The sequence below is a fragment of the Mus caroli genome, unplaced genomic scaffold, assembly GCF_978045245.1.
Source record: "Mus caroli unplaced genomic scaffold, Mus_caroli_1 scaffold_13, whole genome shotgun sequence".
Classification (NCBI taxonomy): Eukaryota; Metazoa; Chordata; class Mammalia; order Rodentia; family Muridae; genus Mus; species Mus caroli.
Genome location: NW_028227268.1, coordinates 27,348,382 through 27,367,208, shown reverse-complemented (window position 1 = coordinate 27,367,208; position 18,827 = coordinate 27,348,382). Strand labels below are relative to the sequence as shown.

The 18,827-nt window shown below is 53.2% G+C and overlaps 1 protein-coding gene across 2 annotated transcripts; it reads left to right on the top strand.

Annotated features, from left to right (window-relative positions):
- Positions 1–2,874: 2,874 nt before the first annotated feature.
- On the top strand, positions 2,875–18,773 carry Samd14 (sterile alpha motif domain containing 14). Of its 2 annotated transcripts, none has more exons than XM_085829638.1 (10): positions 2,875–3,335; positions 6,981–7,035; positions 11,979–12,151; positions 12,546–12,834; positions 13,841–13,928; positions 14,028–14,102; positions 14,195–14,354; positions 15,906–16,025; positions 16,107–16,262; positions 17,224–18,773. In XM_085829638.1, exons 2-10 carry the CDS (start codon positions 6,993–6,995, stop codon positions 17,377–17,379), a joined length of 1,260 nt encoding a protein of 419 aa, XP_085685764.1. In that variant the 5' UTR covers positions 2,875–3,335; positions 6,981–6,992; the 3' UTR covers positions 17,380–18,773. The 2 variants fall into 2 exon arrangements, with proteins under 2 accessions (XP_085685764.1, XP_021032769.1); XM_021177110.3 differs by having other exon boundaries at positions 2,879–3,335; positions 11,979–12,145.
- The last annotated feature ends 54 nt before the right edge of the window (positions 18,774–18,827 follow it).

Sequence of the window (18,827 nt, the reverse complement as noted above, 5' to 3'; positions counted from 1 at the left end):
CCTAGGAGATAAGTTGTCAGAGCATTGTCCTCACGGTCGAAGAGAATGTTCTTTGGCCCTCCTGAGCTGGCTTGAGAGGCCTCATATAGTCCTAGCTGCCCCCTTAGCTAGCTCTCAGTTCCAGGGATGCATTTTGCTGAGTCGCAGAAGTGAATTGTAATGAGACTTCTGCAGTACACAACACAGCCTTTTCTTGTACAGATCCTTGGGAGGCAAATACGTTCAGTAGCTTGGGGTGGGGTTGGGGGGGTGATTCTCATCTTTCCTTCTGTGATAAGAAGCAAAAGTTCCTGTCTCCAGGCTCTTTGGTCACTTTGGTTAGCCCCTGACAATATCAGATATGAGTGAGTTCTCTATATATAAATGCCACTAAGCCCCTGGGGGAGCCACTCCCTAGCAGCTAGTTCCATTGCAGAACTTGTTCCTGTCAGGCCAAATAATAGCTTCCTGTTAATCTACCCTCAAAACGGGTTCACCTCGGGGGCCATGCAGGGCCTGTCCAGCTCTGACACCTACTTTTGGGTCATCAGAAAACTAGCAATGGTGGTGGCCTCTCAGTGCGTTTCCTCTCATCAGATCATCCTTGGAACGTTGGGAGGCTGGGGGATACGGGTAGATCCAGGGGTGGCTGAATCCCATGAAAGCAGCTTCCCCAAACATGAAGACTCGGGTCACCATGCCTAGGTGAGAAGTCCCTGCTCAGGAATCCTTGCCAAGAAACGAAGTGGCTGGCGCCTCCTGGATGGGGAAACAAATGAGGGGTCTGTAGGGCCCATGCCTACCTCATGGAGGGGACCTTTCCTAGATGTTCCAAGAAATGGTTAAATGGTACCTCGTGTTTAAATATTGAGTATGTTGTATGGCTGGCCATCTTGTGTGTGTCTTTTCTGGGAGTTTCTCAGGCCTGAGCTGTGACTTACTCATGAAATATGTCCATTTGGGGGTCTGTCAAATGGTGTGGGTAGATTGTGGTCATATTAATTCCATCAACCAAAGTAAATACTCCATTACCATCATCTACTGAGGTTAGATTTGCCTTAACCCAGGCATGTGCTGCAGAGGAGGAGATCAGGTAGGGTTCGCCCCATATCTCAGCACCTTAGGCCTGACTAGGAGAAACATTCCATTCAAGCATTGGAAGACACACACACACACACACACACACACACACACACACCCTATAATGGCCCTAGAGCCACAGTTCTTAACCTGTGGGCCGAGACCCCCTTCCCAGGGATCATCTAAGACCATCTGAAAACATTTACATTATGATTCACAACTAGCAAAATTATAGTTATGAAGTAGCAACAAAAATATGGTTTATGGTTGCAGCATCAGGAAGATTGAGGACCACTGCCCTAGAGAGTGTCTGTCTGCACAGGTGGTCGGTCACCAGAGACATCATCTCCTCCGTGTGAACCTACAGCCTAGCCAGACTTTCTGCAGGTTCTACATCTATCCAGAGCTCTGGGATGCTCTGAGACCCACTGATGCTGTTCCTACTCACAGTTATCAGGAACCCCTGGCTCAACGTGCTGCTGCCCACGGGCCCTTGGCAGTGTCCCATTCCCACAAGCCATCAGGAGTACTCTATCTCTCCAGACTCTACTACGCTAAGTCCTGGGCTCTCTCCAAGGTTACCACCTACTTCTAAACAAGTCATTTCCTTTTTGTGAGTGTGTGGTCTGTGTACCTTAGAGGACAAGAGAAACCCCTAACTTAGAGGTTTATTGGGAGGGTGATGTTAAAGAATCTGAGAAGTACCTGACACACCCCGAGCCTTGCTGCTCGGTAGCTAGCTGATGATCACACCCACCACCTCTGACCTACCACCATCTCTGGCTCACCAAGTCCAAGGGAGCTCATCCACTCCACGTCCCACCCCTAGCATCAGAATTGCCAGGCCCCCAGCCAAGACCCACAGCCAACCTAGACTCCTCCTTCTCTCTCAGTTCTTTGTCTAGCTGGCTCCAAATCCTGTCTGTGTCTTCAATTCTATAGCCAGAATAGCTCTCAGCCTGATCTTTAATCTTCATGCCCACTGCTGTCATCGTTCAACAATCCCTTGAGGCCAGCGCCCAGACTTCCGGCTGCCCTCTGCAGTTCTCCACTGGGGTGCCCAACGAGTCTTTCTAAAATCTATGTTGGAACTCCTCCCTCCTCGGTTAACCTTTTGGGGGGCGGGGCAGGAAGTAATAGAATGAAGTGTCAACCCTCCCACCTCAATTTTCTCTGCTGGTCCATCCACCCTGCAATGCCCAGGAGTAAGTCTCCCATAGCTTGGCCAGCAGGAGTAGGCACACTTCTCTAGGAATCTTCCCTGTGCCCTTCTCCAGTGCCTCGGGTGCACGCCCCCTCCAGAACTTAAAAGTCTTTCCCGCTCCTGGGCCCACAGTTCTCAGGCTTGGGAAGTCCCATTTGGCTGAATCAAGACTACACCGGACCACGTCTGTTCTGTTCAACCGCGGTCCCCTTCTGCTTCAGCGCCCCAGGCTGGCCGCTCGCCCGGCAGATGCTTGTTGAATAAAAGAGAATCAGAAGCCCTCACAGACCCTGCAGAGGAGACGGAAAGCCCCGTGCGTCCTGAGGCGGGACCGCCTCCCTGGTCGCTTCCCTGCCATTCGCGCGCAGACTCCCTAGCGCTGAGACTCCCGCGGTCCGAGAAGTAGCGGCAATTGGGATCCCCGGCCCGGCCGCGGGCACCCGCCGCCTCCTCCCCTCGGTCCTTGCTGCTTCCGCCCCGCCCGCCCTCCTCTTCCCTCCTTTCCTACCGCTCTTTGTCTCACGGGCGCTCGGCCTCCCCATAAGCGTATCCCCCCCCCCCCGTCGCCTTATCCCGGCCGACCCCCCACGGACCTAGCCACTGCGACACTACACGAATCGGTCGGTGGCGCGAGGGTCCGCGACCCCCGGGGTTTGGCGGGGGCGGGGCGGGAGGTGGCTCTCAGGTTCTCTCTCTCTCTCTCTCTCTCTCTCTCTCTCTCTCTCTCTCTCTCTCACACACACACACACACACACACACATACACGTACACGCACGCACACACGGAGCATCCTCCCGTCAGGTTTCCCGGTCCAGCCCCGCCCGCGCCTCCTGCTTCCCGCAGACCTTCTCCCTGCATCCCTACACACATCGCCTCTCCATTCTTTCCGGCCCCGGGACTCTCCCCGCCGATCCCCCACAACACCCTGGGATGGAGCGACTCCAGCCAGCCCGGAGCCCCCCGCGACCGGGGTGAAAGTCCTTCGCCCCTCTCCTGCCCGGCACTCGCCCCGAACACCATGGGCCTGAGGGGTTCCCGGGGCGCCGGACGCTGAAAATGACGGATGCTGGAGGTGAGGGGCCGGGTCCCCTAGGGTGGAAGGGGAAGCGTGGCTAGCGACTACTGGACTCAAGGTGGGACCCTCAGTAGGGCTAAATGGATTTAAGCCACAAGGGCCTTTCTTTCTCTATCCCTAGGGAGACCTCACTGGAGTGGGGAGCTGAGCTGTCAGGAGGTAACAGAAATAGGGTTTGTGTCCCTAATCCCATTTCTCCCGCCTGAGGAAATTAATAAGAAAGAGAGGAAAGAGAGAGGGAGAGAGGGAGGGAGGGAGAGAAAGAGAGAGAGAGAAGAGGAGAAGAGGAGAAGAGGAGAAGAGAAGAGAAGAGAAGAGAAGAGAAGAGAAGAGAAGAGAAGAGAAGAGAAGAGAAGAAGAAAGAATGAAGAGAAAAAGAAATAAGAAAAACTGGTGTGGGGGCAGGGGGAGAGGCCTTAACTCCTTCCTATCCGGCAGTTAGACCTATGGGTTGAAGAAACTGTTCTACCCTCTGAGATTGGGGAGAGGGGATTCTATGATAGGTGTAGGTGCACTGTCCATTAACCCCATCTTCTAGGACGCTTGGAAGAGCTGTCAAACTCCTGCGGACAGCTCCAAGCCTGGGGCTGGCTGAAGACTGGGGGCCTGGGAGGGGCTCGGCTCCTTAGCTACTCTACAACTGCCTCCCCCATCTCCAGCCTGCATGTCAACCACTTCTGGGACTTGTCAGCTCTCTCTCTCTCTCTCTCTCTCTCTCTCTCTCTCTCTCTCTCTCTCTCTCTCTGTGTGTGTGTGTGTGTGTGTGTGTGTGTGTGTGTGTGTCTGTCTGTCTGTCTGTCTGTCTCTCTCCCTCCCCTACTCAGGATCCTTCTCCCCTCTTGCTTGTGGGGCAGGCATTCTGTTCTATTCTCTCACCCCATGGTGGGGCGTCAGGGCTACCCAGCTGCTTTCCCTGAGCCTCCTGGGTCTGTTCTTTCTTGATCTTTCTTCCCAGCTCCCAGTGGACACTGCCAATCTCTCTCTCCCTCTGAATCTGCTAGTTCCTCCTCCTGTTCCACCCCCAGGTTGTAGACCTTTTGTTTGGCTTTCTCCTTCCCTTGGGCTCCAAGTCGTTTGGAACTCACCTGCCTTTCCTTTTTCCAGAGAAAGGTCAGAGGTCCCTAATGGTCCTCCAGGAACTGGAAGCTGTTGGGGAAGGGAGTGACCAAGGGAGCCCAGAGGTTGTCCAAGGGAACAGGTTCATTTGCATCCTTGTGTAGTTAACACCCCTGAGTAAGAGTGTGAGCCAAAGTGGGAAGAGAGGTGAGGTGGGGATCTAATTTTCCTAGGGTGTGTTTTAGGGAGGAGAGAGTTCAGTGACAGGGGCAGGTGACCCAAATACTATGCATCCATGGAGTTTTACATGGGACAGAGCGGGGAGGCTCCCCGACATTTATGGGAGCTGGCTGTTAAAGACAGAGATGAAGAAAGCAGTTTGTGCTGAATCAGGATGGGCTGAGAGGCTGAGCTGGAGGCCCCAGTCTACCCAAGAAGGGCTAAAATAGGCCTTAGTGCACAGGCTCTCACCACTGGATTGGGACCATCAGGAAAGAACGCAGGCTGGCCTGCTCTGTTTAAGAGAGGAGGTGTCACCACTGTCTGCAGAGAGCAGCCACTCTGATAGAAGCAGCTACTATCCTGAGTCTCCAGTCTGAAGGGAGGGCACCTGGCTCATCTGTCAGAGAGAGATAAACCCCACATAGGAAACCAGTAAAGAAACGACAAGGTCTTCATTTCTCTGAATTGGAGTAGCTTTAGACAAATAGGGGTGGCATCCTAGGACAGAGATCTGGAGAAGTGACAGCTGGATCCTAATCAGAGAAAGTTTTGCAATCCAATGACGAGACACAGTTTATGTTGAGGACCGACCTGCTTTAATCTGGCCTCTCAGGCCTGGAGAGAATATTCTAGATATTCAGGGAGCTGGGAAGAGTTCAAGAACAGCAAAGGGGTCCCTTGCTGAGACATCCTGGACCTCTCCTGTTTGGCATTGTTTGGCTCAGCTCCAAGCATCCTTCTAGCCTAGTGGAGGTGGTTTTAATGCTTGCCTTAATCCCAGCCGGTGCAAACCAGATTCCCCCTCCCTTTACCCCAGCCCTCCCCTGAGAGTAGTACCCTTTCCTCATGAGCAGCGCCAGAACTGCAGATCATGCATTCTGGATAGAGCTGAGAAACAGGAGACAGGGGTCAATGTCAGCGTCTACCTCTGAGCTCTTGCATATTAATGTTCACACCTGTAAAGTGGGGATACCAAGATGCTAAGCCTAGCAGCTCACAGAGAAATGTCTGTGCAGCGAAAGGAGAGCTAAAGGGCACGTGGTCTGGTCCAGTGCCCTGCCCTTCTCCCAGGAACCAGAGTATTAGAAGTAACTGGAGATTGTGTCTCAGCCGTTCAGCGTCTCCCTACCCTGGGTTGTCTTCTGTACCAGGCTTCTATACTGTTAGGAAGCCTGCCTGCCTGCCTGCCTGCCTGCGGTGTTTCTGATTGCATTCCCCCTGCTTCCCTTCCTTACCTGCCTGCTCTTCTTTGCTTCCAACCACAAACCAAACCAAATGCCAAAACCTAAACATTACAACTCTGCCCATCCACACTCCTTCCCAGAATGCTTTAGAGATGTTCTGCTGTGGAAACTTAATGTCTCGATCCATCTGCAAGTCAAGAACTGTGGGGACTAGCTGGGCGTGGTGGCGCACGCCTTTAATCCCAGCACTTGGGAGGCAGAGGCAGGCGGATTTCTGAGTTCGAGGCCAGCCTGGTCTACAGAGTGAGTTCCAAGACAGCCAGGGCTACACAGAGAAACCCTGTCTCAAAAAAACAAACAAAAAAAAAAAAAAAAAAAGAAGAAGAAGAAGAAGAGGAGGAAGAAGAAGAGGAGGAGGAGGAAGAAGAGGAGGAGAAGAAGAAGAACTGTGGGGACTGTGGTTCTGTGGTTCTGTGGACCTGCTGGTGATGCTGGCTTCCTGAATAGTTCAAAACAGCAGGTGGTGAGGGCCCTGGCAACTGAGGAAGAACTGATAGATACAAGGATGGGTAGAGACATGGACATAATAGATGTTGGATCGGTAGGGTACACAGTGGGAGGGAGGATGGAGGGAGGACAAGCAGGTAGATAAAAAAGGTTGGTAGGTAAATGGATGCAAGAGCCTGGGTTTTAAATCTGGATTTGCCATAAATTGCCTTGAGATCTTGGGCCATCCACTCCCTCTTCCGTTTCTGTGTAAAATGAGAGATCTGGATTTAATCGTTTCCATGACTTCTAGATTGATGCGGGACACTTAGTGATGATGGAGGCTTTTAGGGGATGCTAGTGCTTGGAGGGCCTTATGCAATGCAGGGACTGATGTAGCTGGTCCCAGCTCACAGAAGCTGGCTCTGGCCCGATTGGCTTTGCTATCTATGGCTTTCCTGATTCTGTCTCCTGCCTCTGCCCCCCATGGGCTTCTCTTCCAAGGGCCAGAGAAAGAGGACAGTGGGTGGGCAGGAAGCTAAAAGCTATTGACTCTTTACTGCCACAGCCAACTGGAGCCATTTATCCAAGATAATTCTCTCTCTCTCTCTCTCTCTCTCTCTCTCTCTCTCTCTCTCTCTCTCTCTCTCTCTCTCTCTCTCTCTCTTTCTCTCTCTCTCTCTGTCCTTCCCAGCTCTCTTGAGTCATGGCTTCCTCAAAGCTCCGAGAACCTGTGGATGAAGTTTTTGGTAAGTTCTGTGTGACTCTGTGTCTAGGAGTAGACTTAGCCGTGGAGCCCCTCCTTTGAGTGTAGTGGGCATTGTGTGGGGAAGGGCAGATAGGGCGCTTAGGGTTCTCAGTACACGGTGTACGAGTGATCTCACATGCAGCATATCATTTAATTCTCAATGTTAGATGTACAGAGAAGGGGTGTAAGGTGCAGATGCTGATGTGACCTGCTGTAAAGATCACAGGGAGGCTGGTAAGATGGTGCAGCCATTAAAGGCATTAGCTGTGCGACCTGAGTTTGATTCCCACTCACATGAAGGTGGAAGAAAAGACTCAGCTCCACAAAGTTACCCTCTGACCTCCACATGTGTGCTCTGACGTGCACACCCCTATTCACACTTCACGCTCACAGTCACACACACACACACACTAATTATAAAAATAATTTTTAAAAAAATAGCATGAAAGTGTGAAGACTTGAGTTCAATCCCCAAACACCCACATAAAAACTGGGCATAAGGTGTGTGTGGAGCATGCTTGTAATTCCTATACTTGGGAGGCAGAGGCAGCCGGGTTTCTGAGTTCGAGCCCAGCCTGGTCTACAGAGTGAGTTCCAGGACAGCCGGGGCGACACAGAGAAACCCTGTCCTGACCTCAGGTGGAGAGGGATTGAGGCCACCAACCTCTGACTTCTATGCACACATGCATAGACACTCACGCATGTATATGCATGAATAAATATGAATGAATAAATAAAGCATATGGCAAATTAGTGGCAGAATTGAGAACCCTAGAGAGCCAGGCTCCCAGCCCTTAGTCACTGGGCTAAACCTCTGTATACTCCAGTTCAGACACGCCTACGTTTTCTCCAAGTCACACATATAAGTGTCTGAGATCTCATCCTTCACACACACACACACACACACCTCCAATACTTCGGCATCCACTGGGGTCTGTGTACACACTGTCATTTTGAGAGATCACCCCACCAGGGCAGAGCTGTCTGCAAACTGTGTGGCTGTGTTCTGGAAAAGCTGTCCCTACAGCTTGATTTCAGTGAATGATTCCTAGGTACAACTCCGAGGGGCTCCTACCCATGGGATGCCACAGGACTCCCAGCTTCTGCCTTCTCCCATCTCTGCCTTTTCCTCTTCTCTTCCCTCCTGTCATCACCACTGGTCCTGGTCCCCGCTAGTATGGTTACCTCAGTCCCTTTGGGAACACTGCTCCCTGGCACAGCCTCTATCCCTTCCCCCAACACTTCCTTATCTCTGAGGCTGGCTCTACACAGGTCCAGCCTAACCTTGGCAGGCCCATAGAGGTGAGCTTCTCTTGTTGAGTAGAAGGCTTTTCTTTCTCCTTTGACCCTCATCTCCTACCCCAGGCTCCTCACCAATCCTTGCTTGTTTTCCTCCTGTCTGCTGAGGTAGCTGGGCGCTGCCTGGAGTGCTTCCTCTTAGGAAGACAATTAAGTGTTCATCTCTCCCACCGCCCAGGACCCAGAGGGGGAGGCAGGGAAGGGCAGAGATGGAAAAAGGGCTTAGGGGGCCTTGGTGAGACTGGCCCCACCTTGCCTTGTACCCCCAATTCCCCAGGAGACCCCTTGCTCTCCACACTGTGGGTGATACCCATTTTGTCATGTGAAGCAAGGACCCATCTCCCTGGTGGAAATGGCCGGATACTGGCTGGGTGCCAGAAGCGGAGAGGAGGTCAGAGCACTGGCCCAGGGGCCAGGAGATCTGGAGACCACGTTGACTCCCTCCACACAGCTGATCAAACCTCTCTTGTCTGAGTTCAGTTTCTCCACCCAGTAAATGACGGCTTAGACTCCATGTTGCCTCCTTCCCTGTTCAGAAAGGTCACAGCTGATCTGTTTGCTGTCTCCAAACAAGTCAGACTGCCTGTCTCTGACCCTAGCTAGCTCTTACCAGCTCTATGCTCTTGGGCAAAATTAAGGCTGCCCTGGGGATCCCAAATCCCATCTTCCAAGATTGTAGGAGGTTTCAGTGACCGGTAATTGTGAGGCACTTAGAGCGGTGTGAGCTCTTACTGGCTCCTGGCCGCTTCCAGGGGCACTAGGAAGTTCTTCATCAGAAGTGAATTCAGGGAGCTACATCTGGATCCAAAAGAGCAATCATGTGACAGTAGCTGTCCCCTCCCACCCCTCACCACACCCTTAGACAGTTGCCATGGCCTCCGAGTTGACTTCCATCTTCAACCAGGCTGTTCCCTAACACCTAACACCCAGAGCTGTATCATGCCCTCTCCTGAGAAAATCTCCTGGTTCTGTTTATAGCCCCAGCTCTGTATGGCTACCGGATGGGAGGCAGGAATCCTGGTCGATATTGTTTCCTTGTTCATTTGGGATAGCTCCTTATGTGCCCTTTTCTTTTTTCCCCTTTCTTTCTGTTTGTTTGCTTTCGTTGTTTTTGTTGTTGGGTTTTGTTTGTTTGTGTTTTTGAGACAGGGCTTCTCTCTGTAGCCTTGGCTTTCCTGGAACTCACTCCATAGACAAGGCTGGCTTCGAACTTAGGGATCCACCTGCCTCTGCCTCCTGAGTGCTGGGATTAAAGGCGTGCATGTGCCACCACCACCAGGACCCTTTCTTCCTTTAAAAGAGAGTATTCGCTAGGCACCTGTTATGTGCTAGTCACAGACAGAAAACTCGATCCTTAAGGAGCCGACAGTTTAATAGATGGAAAGAGGCAAAAAGCTTAAATGACAAAGGCATTCAGAATGCTGGAGAGTGACACACGGCATAAGAAACAACAGGAATGGTCCTTTGGAGTATATGGAGGGGAGTCGCATGTGCAAAGGCTGGGAGGTACAGGCTGGGAGGAGGGGATGGAGGCAGACGCTCAGAGATGTAAGTGGGGCACAGACAGCCACTGGGGGGTGGGGGGGGACCCTGGCTCTGATTCTGCCCGAGATGGCTCTGAGCAGGGGACTGACAGCGCTGACACATCAAATCAGGATCACTCTGGCTGCTGTGTTGAAAATCCTCTAAGTGGGAAAGGGGAGAGGAGGCAAGAGAACAGCAGAGACCTAGTCCCCCCATCCCTCGCTCTTCCCTCCCCTTCCTCCCTCCCCTTTCCACTATGTGCACATGTATTCATGTGTATGCTCACTCATAAACAATATTTCACTGATAAAGCCTAAGAGCTTGGGCTGTAGAGTGGGCAGTTTAGAGCAGGTAATGCTCTTGTTACAGGATCCAAATTCAGTTCCTAGTACCCACTATCTGGCAACTCACAACAGCCTGTAACTCCCCCTCTAGGGGATCTGAGACCCTTTTCTGAACCATGAGGCTATCTGCAGTCTAATGTATACATGCCCCCCCATACACATAGCTTAATAATAATAATAACAATACCCTCGGACATTCTCAGAAGTAGAGAGAAAAGCACAGGGCACCTTATGTAGCTGCTCAGGGAAAGGATTTAGGAGGGCTGAGGGCAGAAGGGCAGCTCAGAGCTGTCTAACCTGGGTGACTTGGGCAGATAGACCATTGGTCTAGGGGGTAAGATGCCTGATGATTAAAGAGCAAGCCAATGAGGGAAGGAGGGAGGGAGGGAGGGAGGGAGGGAGGGAGGGAGAGGGAGAGGGAGAGGGAGAGGGAGAGGGAGAGGGAGAGGGAGAGGGAGAGGGAGAGGGAGAGGGAGAGGGAGAGGGAGAGGGAGAGAGTCTTGGCTCTCCTAGAACTTGCTCTGTAGAGCAGGCTGAATTTGAACACAGAGATCTACCTACTTCTGCCTTTCTGGGATTAAAGGCATGCACCACCATGTAGGGCTCTGATGGGTGGTGTTTGGCTGAGGCACTGGGGGGGCTCTGGTTTGGGGGTTTCCTGGCAGCTGCTTCTGGGCTTAGGCTTGGCATTTGGTGGAGAAGTCTGGGCTGGGAATAGACAAAGTGGTCACTGAACAGGGGTGCCTTTGGGATGTCTACAGACGGGAGAGGAGCAGGCAAGACAGAGGGTTCGAAGGATGGAGTGGGGCCCCAGAGATATTAAGAGAGGACCGAACAGGAAGGTCTTGACCCATCCTGAAGCCTGGGGCGACCTCAATGCTGATGTCAGGGCCAGACCAAGGCCAGTGCTGCCTAACTGGGCAGGTGACAAAAGTGCATGTGAGCTTTCCTCACTCCCAGCAGGGCGGCTCCTCCTCCTCCTCCTCCTCCTCCTCCCAGTCCTCAAAGGACTTGGCACTGCGCTGCAGGGGCCTGTGGGTCTGACACTGGTGTGTGGTCACGAATAACACGGCTATCCTTAAATACAGCCTTGAGTGTGGCACAGCAAGACAGTGTCACCAGGAGGGACTGTTCCTAGAGTCACACTCCAGAGGACACACTGTCACTAGTCAGTGGCTCCAGTTGTGACTTGCCTTCTTTGATCCTAGTTGGCTCAGCTATGAACCATGGCCCAGATGCTATAACCCCCCCTTCCCCCAGATGCTGTGACCCTCACCCCCAACCCAGGTAGCTCTAAGGAGGAAAGTGAGGTGTATAGCATTGGGTATATGACAGATGCCTCTTCATCCACCTGGTCTCCACTGCTTTTCCAATCCACTGGGGAGTACCTATTTCCGCAGAGCTATTTCCTGCCACCCAGGGGTTCCATCTCTACTTCCTACTTCCCACCCATTCCAATAGTTTGCCATACTCTGGTTTCTCTTCAGATCGTATAAATCGCCTTTTACTAAAGATTTCTAATAGTTTGCCAACTCTTACTCAAACTTTAGGATCCAGGTGGGTGTGCCTCCTCTTACCCCTGTTTCTGTGAGTGTCTGCACATAGGCCAGCCATGCCCACAGGAGGACCCGGCATGATAGCAGGTGGGGTTATGAGCCCAGCCCAACTGTGGGACACCCACACTTCAACCCACAAGCACAGTGGGTGGTACTCCCAAGCACCAGTTAAATGTCTGGGATGTTGGCCCATCTGAGGTGGCTCTGGTCTCCATTTGCAGACCTGGACTTGGCTGTACCAGAGACCACCAGACTGGACAGCAGCTTACACAAAGCCAGGGCTCAACTGCTGGCTAAGGGCCGGAGACACCGGCCTTCCCGTTCCAGGCTACGAGACAGTGCCAGCTCTGCCGAGGACGGTGAAGGCTCTGATGGGCCCGGAGGCAAGGTTGGGGTAACATACACACACCAACATCCTACCCCTAGACCATACCCCCTCCCTCACGCTTCCAGGGAAGTGTGTGCCCCCGGAGATGCTCCCAAAGGTCAGCTAGCGGTTCACTTCTGGCTCCTGTACCTCTGTGTACAGGAAAAGGGGTTAGCCCATTTTATAGATGAAGCTGAGACCAGAAGGTTCGGGAAGTCCCATTAACTGTGGGATGTGCAAATGAAGCAGGATGTTTTCACTTCATGTGATAATCCATTTCTCCAGCCCCGGGTCCCAGAATACCTGCTCTCCAGACCCCAAGAAACAGAGCTTCCTTAGTGCTCCCGTACAGCCAACGGGGAAACTGGCCTCCATCCTCTGGGAAGTCAGGGGGGACGCTGAACCGCTGCCTCTCTTCTAGGTGACCGACGGCTGCGGTAGCCCGCTGCACCGGCTGCGTTCGCCTCTGCACTCGGGTCCAGGCTCCCCAGCCAGTGGCTCTTTCTGCCTGGAGCCCCCGGGCTTGAGGCGCAGTCTGGATGAGGACGAACCGCCGCCCTCGCCACTCGCTCGATACCGGCCCCTGCACAACGCCGCCTCGCATGAGGGCCTGGCCGCCACCTCCGGCTCGCCACCACGCTCTGCACCCTCCTCCGACAGTTCCCCCAGCTTCGTGCGTCGCTACCCCCGAGCAGAGCCGCACAGCGAAGGTGAGCCCCGTAGGGGCCGCCTGAGCCAGCCGCAGAGCATCGAGCATCTGAATTGCAGCTAGGCCAGGCGGTTGAGTGGCTATAGGGGAGACGGGAAGGCTGGCTGGCCATCAGGTTCCCTTCTTCATTTACAGAAGTGTACTATATGCCAGACATCGCTGGACCCAAACAGAGAATAGAGACAGCCCTTAGCCTCTGGGAACCTGTAGCTTAGGAAAGAAACAACCAAATCACCCCATAATTACCGTATAGGTACAAGCTGTAATAAAAGCTATGCAGGAAATATGCACAGTTGTTAAGTGTCCTCACCTGACTGGAAATGCTTCCCTGAGGAGGTAACATTTGAGCCGATATTGAAAGAGTGGTTAGAAAACGGCCAAGATAAAGTCAGTAGTATGTCTAGCAGGCAGGAAGCATGACAGAATACCAGATATGGTCATGTACCCTGATTTTCAGTACTCAGGAGGCGATGACAGGAGAGTCAGAAGCCCAAGGCCACATAGGGAGCTCCAGGGCACCTTGGGTTTCATTGAGACCCTGTCTCAAAAAAAGAACTAATTAATATTAATACCTCTACCTTTGGCTGGGTGGTAGTGGTACACATCTTTAATCCCAGCCCTTAGGAGGCAAGAGGCAGGTGGATCTCTGAGTTTGAGGCCAGCCTGGTCTACAGAGTGAGTTCTAGGACAGCTAAGGCAACACAGAGAAACCCTATCTCAAAACAACAGCAACAAAACCAAAGCGGTCCTGCCTTCTCAGATGTAAAGTGCTTTTACAGTTTGTAAAAGGCAAAAGCCTAGGCTCCCATTAGATACTGTAAAATTGGCTCATCTCTGCTTGAAATAAGACACACAGACAGTGTCTTATCCTGGGTCACACAGCTAATGAAGAACCCTAGGGCCAAATGGCCTAATTCTACGTCAAGAAATGTCTACCCGACACGGGCGGCGGCAGGAGGCCAGCAGACCATTGCGTTAGTTGTTTTCCTCCCCTTCTCTTTCTAAAGATGACAGCCGGGATGCCAGCCCCCCTGAGCCTGCCAGCCCCACCATCGGCTTGGACAAGAAGACTCGCAGGAAATTCCTGGACCTGGGGTGAGTGGGGACAGATATTGCAAGTGTCCTTGGAGCTGTTGGGGTCAGAGCATCACAGTGGGCAGGTATGCCCTACTTCTCCCCCCTGCCTCCTTCCAGGGTCACTCTCCGCCGAGCATCCACCAGCAGGAGCCGGAAGGAGAAGGGTAGCAACCGCCTGTCCATGGGCAGCAGGTGAGAGGTCCCCATGGCACCCACCCACCCACCCACCCACAGCTCCCACCCACTCCTGGTCACCCACACCATGCTGGATGCTTTCTCCACAGGGAGTCTGTAGAAGGCTCTGGAAGGACAGGAAGCTCCCCGTTCCTGCCCTTTTCCTGGTTCACGGACAGCGGCAAGGGCTCTGCTTCCTCGGGGAGTACCACCTCCCCGACCTGTTCCCCCAAACACGAGGGCTTCAGCCCCAAGAAGTCAGCTTCCCAGGTAAGCCCAGGTCTTCATTCCTTCTTTTTCTCCTTCCTTCTTCTCATCTATCCTTCCCTCCCTTCTTTCTTTTTCCCTGCTGAGGCAGTCTTACTCTGTAGCCCAGGCTGGCCTGGAACAACACAGCCTCTTGCCTTAGCCTTCTGAGTGCTGGGACTAGAAGAATGTGCCATCCTTCCCAGTGTAAACCTGGGACGTTCTTGCCCCATACTGGCTTCTAGGCTCAGGACAAGAACATACTTCATTGTGGCTTGGACTGGGACCCAGGTTTTTCTGGGACCCATAGTATCCCTCCACAGAGCTGCCTAGTGACTCATGGCTTGCGTCTACTCTCTGGCTTCATTCAGTCATGCCTCGTGCGTTCGTACCCATTCATATTTCATGTGTTTATACTGCTTCCTATACTCAGAATTCCTGTGGGAACACTGAGGCCCCCCACTGCTCACTCAGTCTGAAGAGCCCTGCTTCTTACTGTTCTGCCTGAGTCAGGTCTGGACTGTGCCATCAAGAGCTGGCCATGTGCATGATGGGAAGTCTTGGAGGTAGCAGAGATGAGCAGGACCCCCACCTAGTCCTCTGAAAGCTCCAGACCCTAGGCAATAGGAACCATCAACACAACCAATACTAAAGTCTCCTTATGTTCGCAAAGACCGCTGTGTTTTACAAAGCCCACTGTTGTCTGTGGCTTTAACTGTGACTTGGGCAAGGTAGACATTATTACCTGCATTGTACAGATAAGCAAAGGAGGTTTGGGGAAAAGGGGACTCGCCCACAGATGTGCACAGCTGTGTATGGTGCTGGGGCTTAGGGGAATCAGAAATCGTGGAGTTCAGGGGAGAGGCCCTTCTGATGTGCAGCTTTAGTCTATAACCACGATAGTCTTCCTCAGTCCCTCCCTTTGTGCTGGTCCCAGGGGACACCATGCTGAGAGAGACACAGCCCAAGTCCTCACAGAGATTCAAGGCCATTGGTGGGTTACCCACCAGCCAGGATGCAAGAGTTCTAGGAGAAGGATTCTTTTGTAAAAGACCTATTTACTTATTATGTAAACAGTGTTCTGCCTGCGTGTATGCCTGCAGGCTAGAAGAGGGCGCCAGATCTCCTTATAGATGGTTCTGAGCCACCATAGGGTTGCTGGGAATTGAACTCAAGACCTCTGGAAGAGCAGCCAGTGCTCTTAACCTAACCCGTGAGCCATCCCTCCAGCCCAGGAGAAGAATTGTTATGTAGCAGGGACACATGACCCAGCCTAGGGGAGGGATTCTGGTAAGCTGCCTACAGGAAGCAGCACCTAGCCCCCTCCATTCCTCTTCATCCATCAGCCTAACTTAATGCTAGGACTATGTCCTCTAGGTAGTCCGTTCCCTCCTAGAGGGCTCAGGTTCTGATATGTCACTTCAGTCATCACAGCCTGTGTCTGGCTGTCTAGTTCTGAGTTCCTGGTCCTGGAGCATTGAACGGCTGCTGGTGCCTAGCGTAGTATTTCAGCTTGCTCTGGTCAGGTGATGGGCTTGGGGTGGGAGGTGAACTTACACGTCCCTTTCCGTGTAGGAATCTACCCTGAGCGATGACTCCACACCCCCCAGCAGCAGCCCCAAGATCCCCGGTGGTCCTCGACAGGAGACCAAATGCTCCTATCCCTACCACACGCTGTCCCAGTCTTCAGATGAGGTGAGTGAGGCTGACCTTTGTGCCTGCTGGGGGGGACCCAGCCGCAGGCCAGGCTTCCTGTACTCTCCCCATCTCTATCAGTTCCTGGATGAGTCCCTCCCTGCCGTACAACACTGGACCAGCCAGCAGGTGGGCCAGTGGCTGCAGAGCCTCAACCTGGAGCAGTATGCTGCCGAGTTTGCTGCCCGGCAGGTGGATGGGCCGCAGCTCCTGCAGCTGGATGGAAGCAAACTGAAGGTGAGTCAGAGTGCAGAGGTGATGATCTTTCAGACTGAGATAGCTTTTAGAGGCAGGGACCGACCACCCTTTGTCCTGACTTTTGACCCTGACTTAACCTCCTGGACTGACCTGGCATTGCCTCTCCCTGTGTAGCCTCTGACCTGGTGTCTGACCTCTATGTAAGGTACTCCTTTCACAGTGTAGTACAACACCTCCATCTGACTTGAAACTCAAGCCTAATCGCTTCTATCTGACCTTCTAGCTCCAGCCCGGGTCTTCGGGCTGACCTTGACCTTTGAACTACCATCAAGGCTACTTTCTTAGCTAGCTCCATTCCATATTCATTCTCAGATCCTGGATAGCACCAGGCTCTGGCGTGCTAAGTGGACAGTGTGGAGAGGTGGCCTCCAATATCTGCAGGTTCCTGGGACTGAGGGAGAGAGAGCCCCATAGGAACTCTATTTATTTGTTTGTTTGTTTGTTTATTTACTTATTTATTTATTTAATGTAAGTACACTGTAGCTGTCTTCAGACACTCCAGAAGAGGGCATCAGATTTCGTTACGGATGGTTGTGAGCCACCATGTGGTTGCTGGGATTTGAACTCAGGACGTTTGAAAGAGCAGTTGGCGCTCTTAACCGCTGAGCCATCTCACCAGCCCCCCATAGGAACTCTTGAAACGGGAAGGGACCTAACCAATAAGCCACTTGACCTTGAACAAGTCACTCTCCACTCTGAGGACCTCAGAGGTTGAGCAGGATCATACTAAGGCTGAAATCCTAGGTTAAGGATCTGGCGCCAAGGACGGGGGTCGCAAATGGCCTAGTGCCAGAGAGTTGTCATCTCCGCCACTTGCAAGCCATTCCTCCTACCTTGGGACCCCCAATCCCTAGGCAAAGGCTAGCCTTCCAAGCAGACTCTAGTGGGTCTGCGGGGCAGCGTTCTAGGCCTCTTTCCTTCAATCTGGATTTCTTCCCAGAGCCTGGGGCTCAGCAATTCGCATGACCGAGCACTGGTGAAGCGGAAGTTGAAGGAGCTGGCAGCGGCTGCTGAGAAGGAACGGAAGGCGCAGGAGAAGACCGCAAGGCAGCGGGAGAAGCTGCGGCGCCGCGAGCACGATGCCAAGAAGAGCTAGGGATGGCTGGCGGGGCTGGCACCCCGGCGCACTTGCAGCCACCTACATGGGCCTCACCAGGGAGGCAGGGTCCAGGCACCAGGCTCTCGGAGCACGCGGCCCCCCTCTCACCCTGTTTGGACTGAGTCCTCTGGAGGGAGACCCCAGGGGGCAGGGCCCAGTAATAAACCCAATTTCGAGGACTTGTTTGGCGCAGACTTCCAGGGGGAAGCAGGTGGCCGATGAAGAGGGCAGAGGCCAGGAATGCAGCAAACACGGAGCCCAGAGGAGCCTGGTTCAGGTGGAACCTCCGCCCTCTGACTAGAGTGGTCCGAGCAGGAAGAAATCTAGCAGGAGAGGCCCTACCATGGCCAGGATTCCTAGGTTTAGAGAGTAGCCTGGGCAACCCGACTGGAGACAGGAGACAGCTGTGTCTCCTCACCGTTTGAAGGTGGCTGTGTGGTGGGAGAACAGATCTCCCCAGAGAGGCCAGTGGGAAGTGCCAGTAGCACTCAGGGTGGATTCCTAGACACCTCCTCAGAGGAGAGAGAGAGCAGGGCAGGGTAAGCTGGCCTCTGTAAGGACAGCAGAGGGGGAGAAGGGAGCTCTCACTCTCTCTCTCTCTCTCTCTCTCTCTCTCTCTCTCTCTCTCTCTCTCTCTCTCTCTCTCTCTCTCTCCCCTTCCCTCCCCTGCAGGTTCCAGCACACAGGTCTGCTCCTCTCCCATTGAGTCCCTTTCGCAGAGCTAAAATCCACTTCTTCGGAGAGTACTTGAGCCTTCGGGGGGGCAGGAAAAATTGAGAGCTGTTGGGGACACAGGTCACTCCCCCAACTAGTGTCTAGATGGTGAAGCGGCACGCCCTAAGTGTGGCCTGCATGCTGCCAGATTGAAAGGGTCCGTCAGCTTCCCTGGTGCCCTGGGTATGTCAAGGCCTCAGAGGCCTAGAGCGGATGGACAGACACTGGTGGCTTAGGTTTGCTAGGCTACAGAGGGGGACTGGGCCAGCCCTGCGTGGGACTGGCACATGTCCTATGTAGGGCATGTTCAGAGATAGAGGGTCCAGGTGCAATGCTGACCCAGCTTCTTGGGTGCTGGTCAGTTACTACTGGGCCCAGGTTTTGGATGACAAACCCCCACCTCTCCCAGTTTCCTGGAGGGGTGAACAGGACCTGCATGCTAACTCCCTCTCTCCTGCCTGGGAAAGTGGCTGAAGGCCAGGGCCCCATGTTTGGGCTCAGTCACCTTCACTGGAAGTGGGGGCCTCATAGGGAAAACTAAGGTATAGGGGCACTGGCACTTCCTAGACTGGGTGGGGAGGGTGGAGGCTCTACTGTCCCCGAAGCCGTGAAGAGCCAAGTGTGCCCACCTGCATGTGAAGGAGGAAGATGGTTATCAACTTCTTTCAATAAATACTTACCACACACCAGTGATCTTCCTGTCTGGGACAAGGGACTAAGCTACGCCTGAG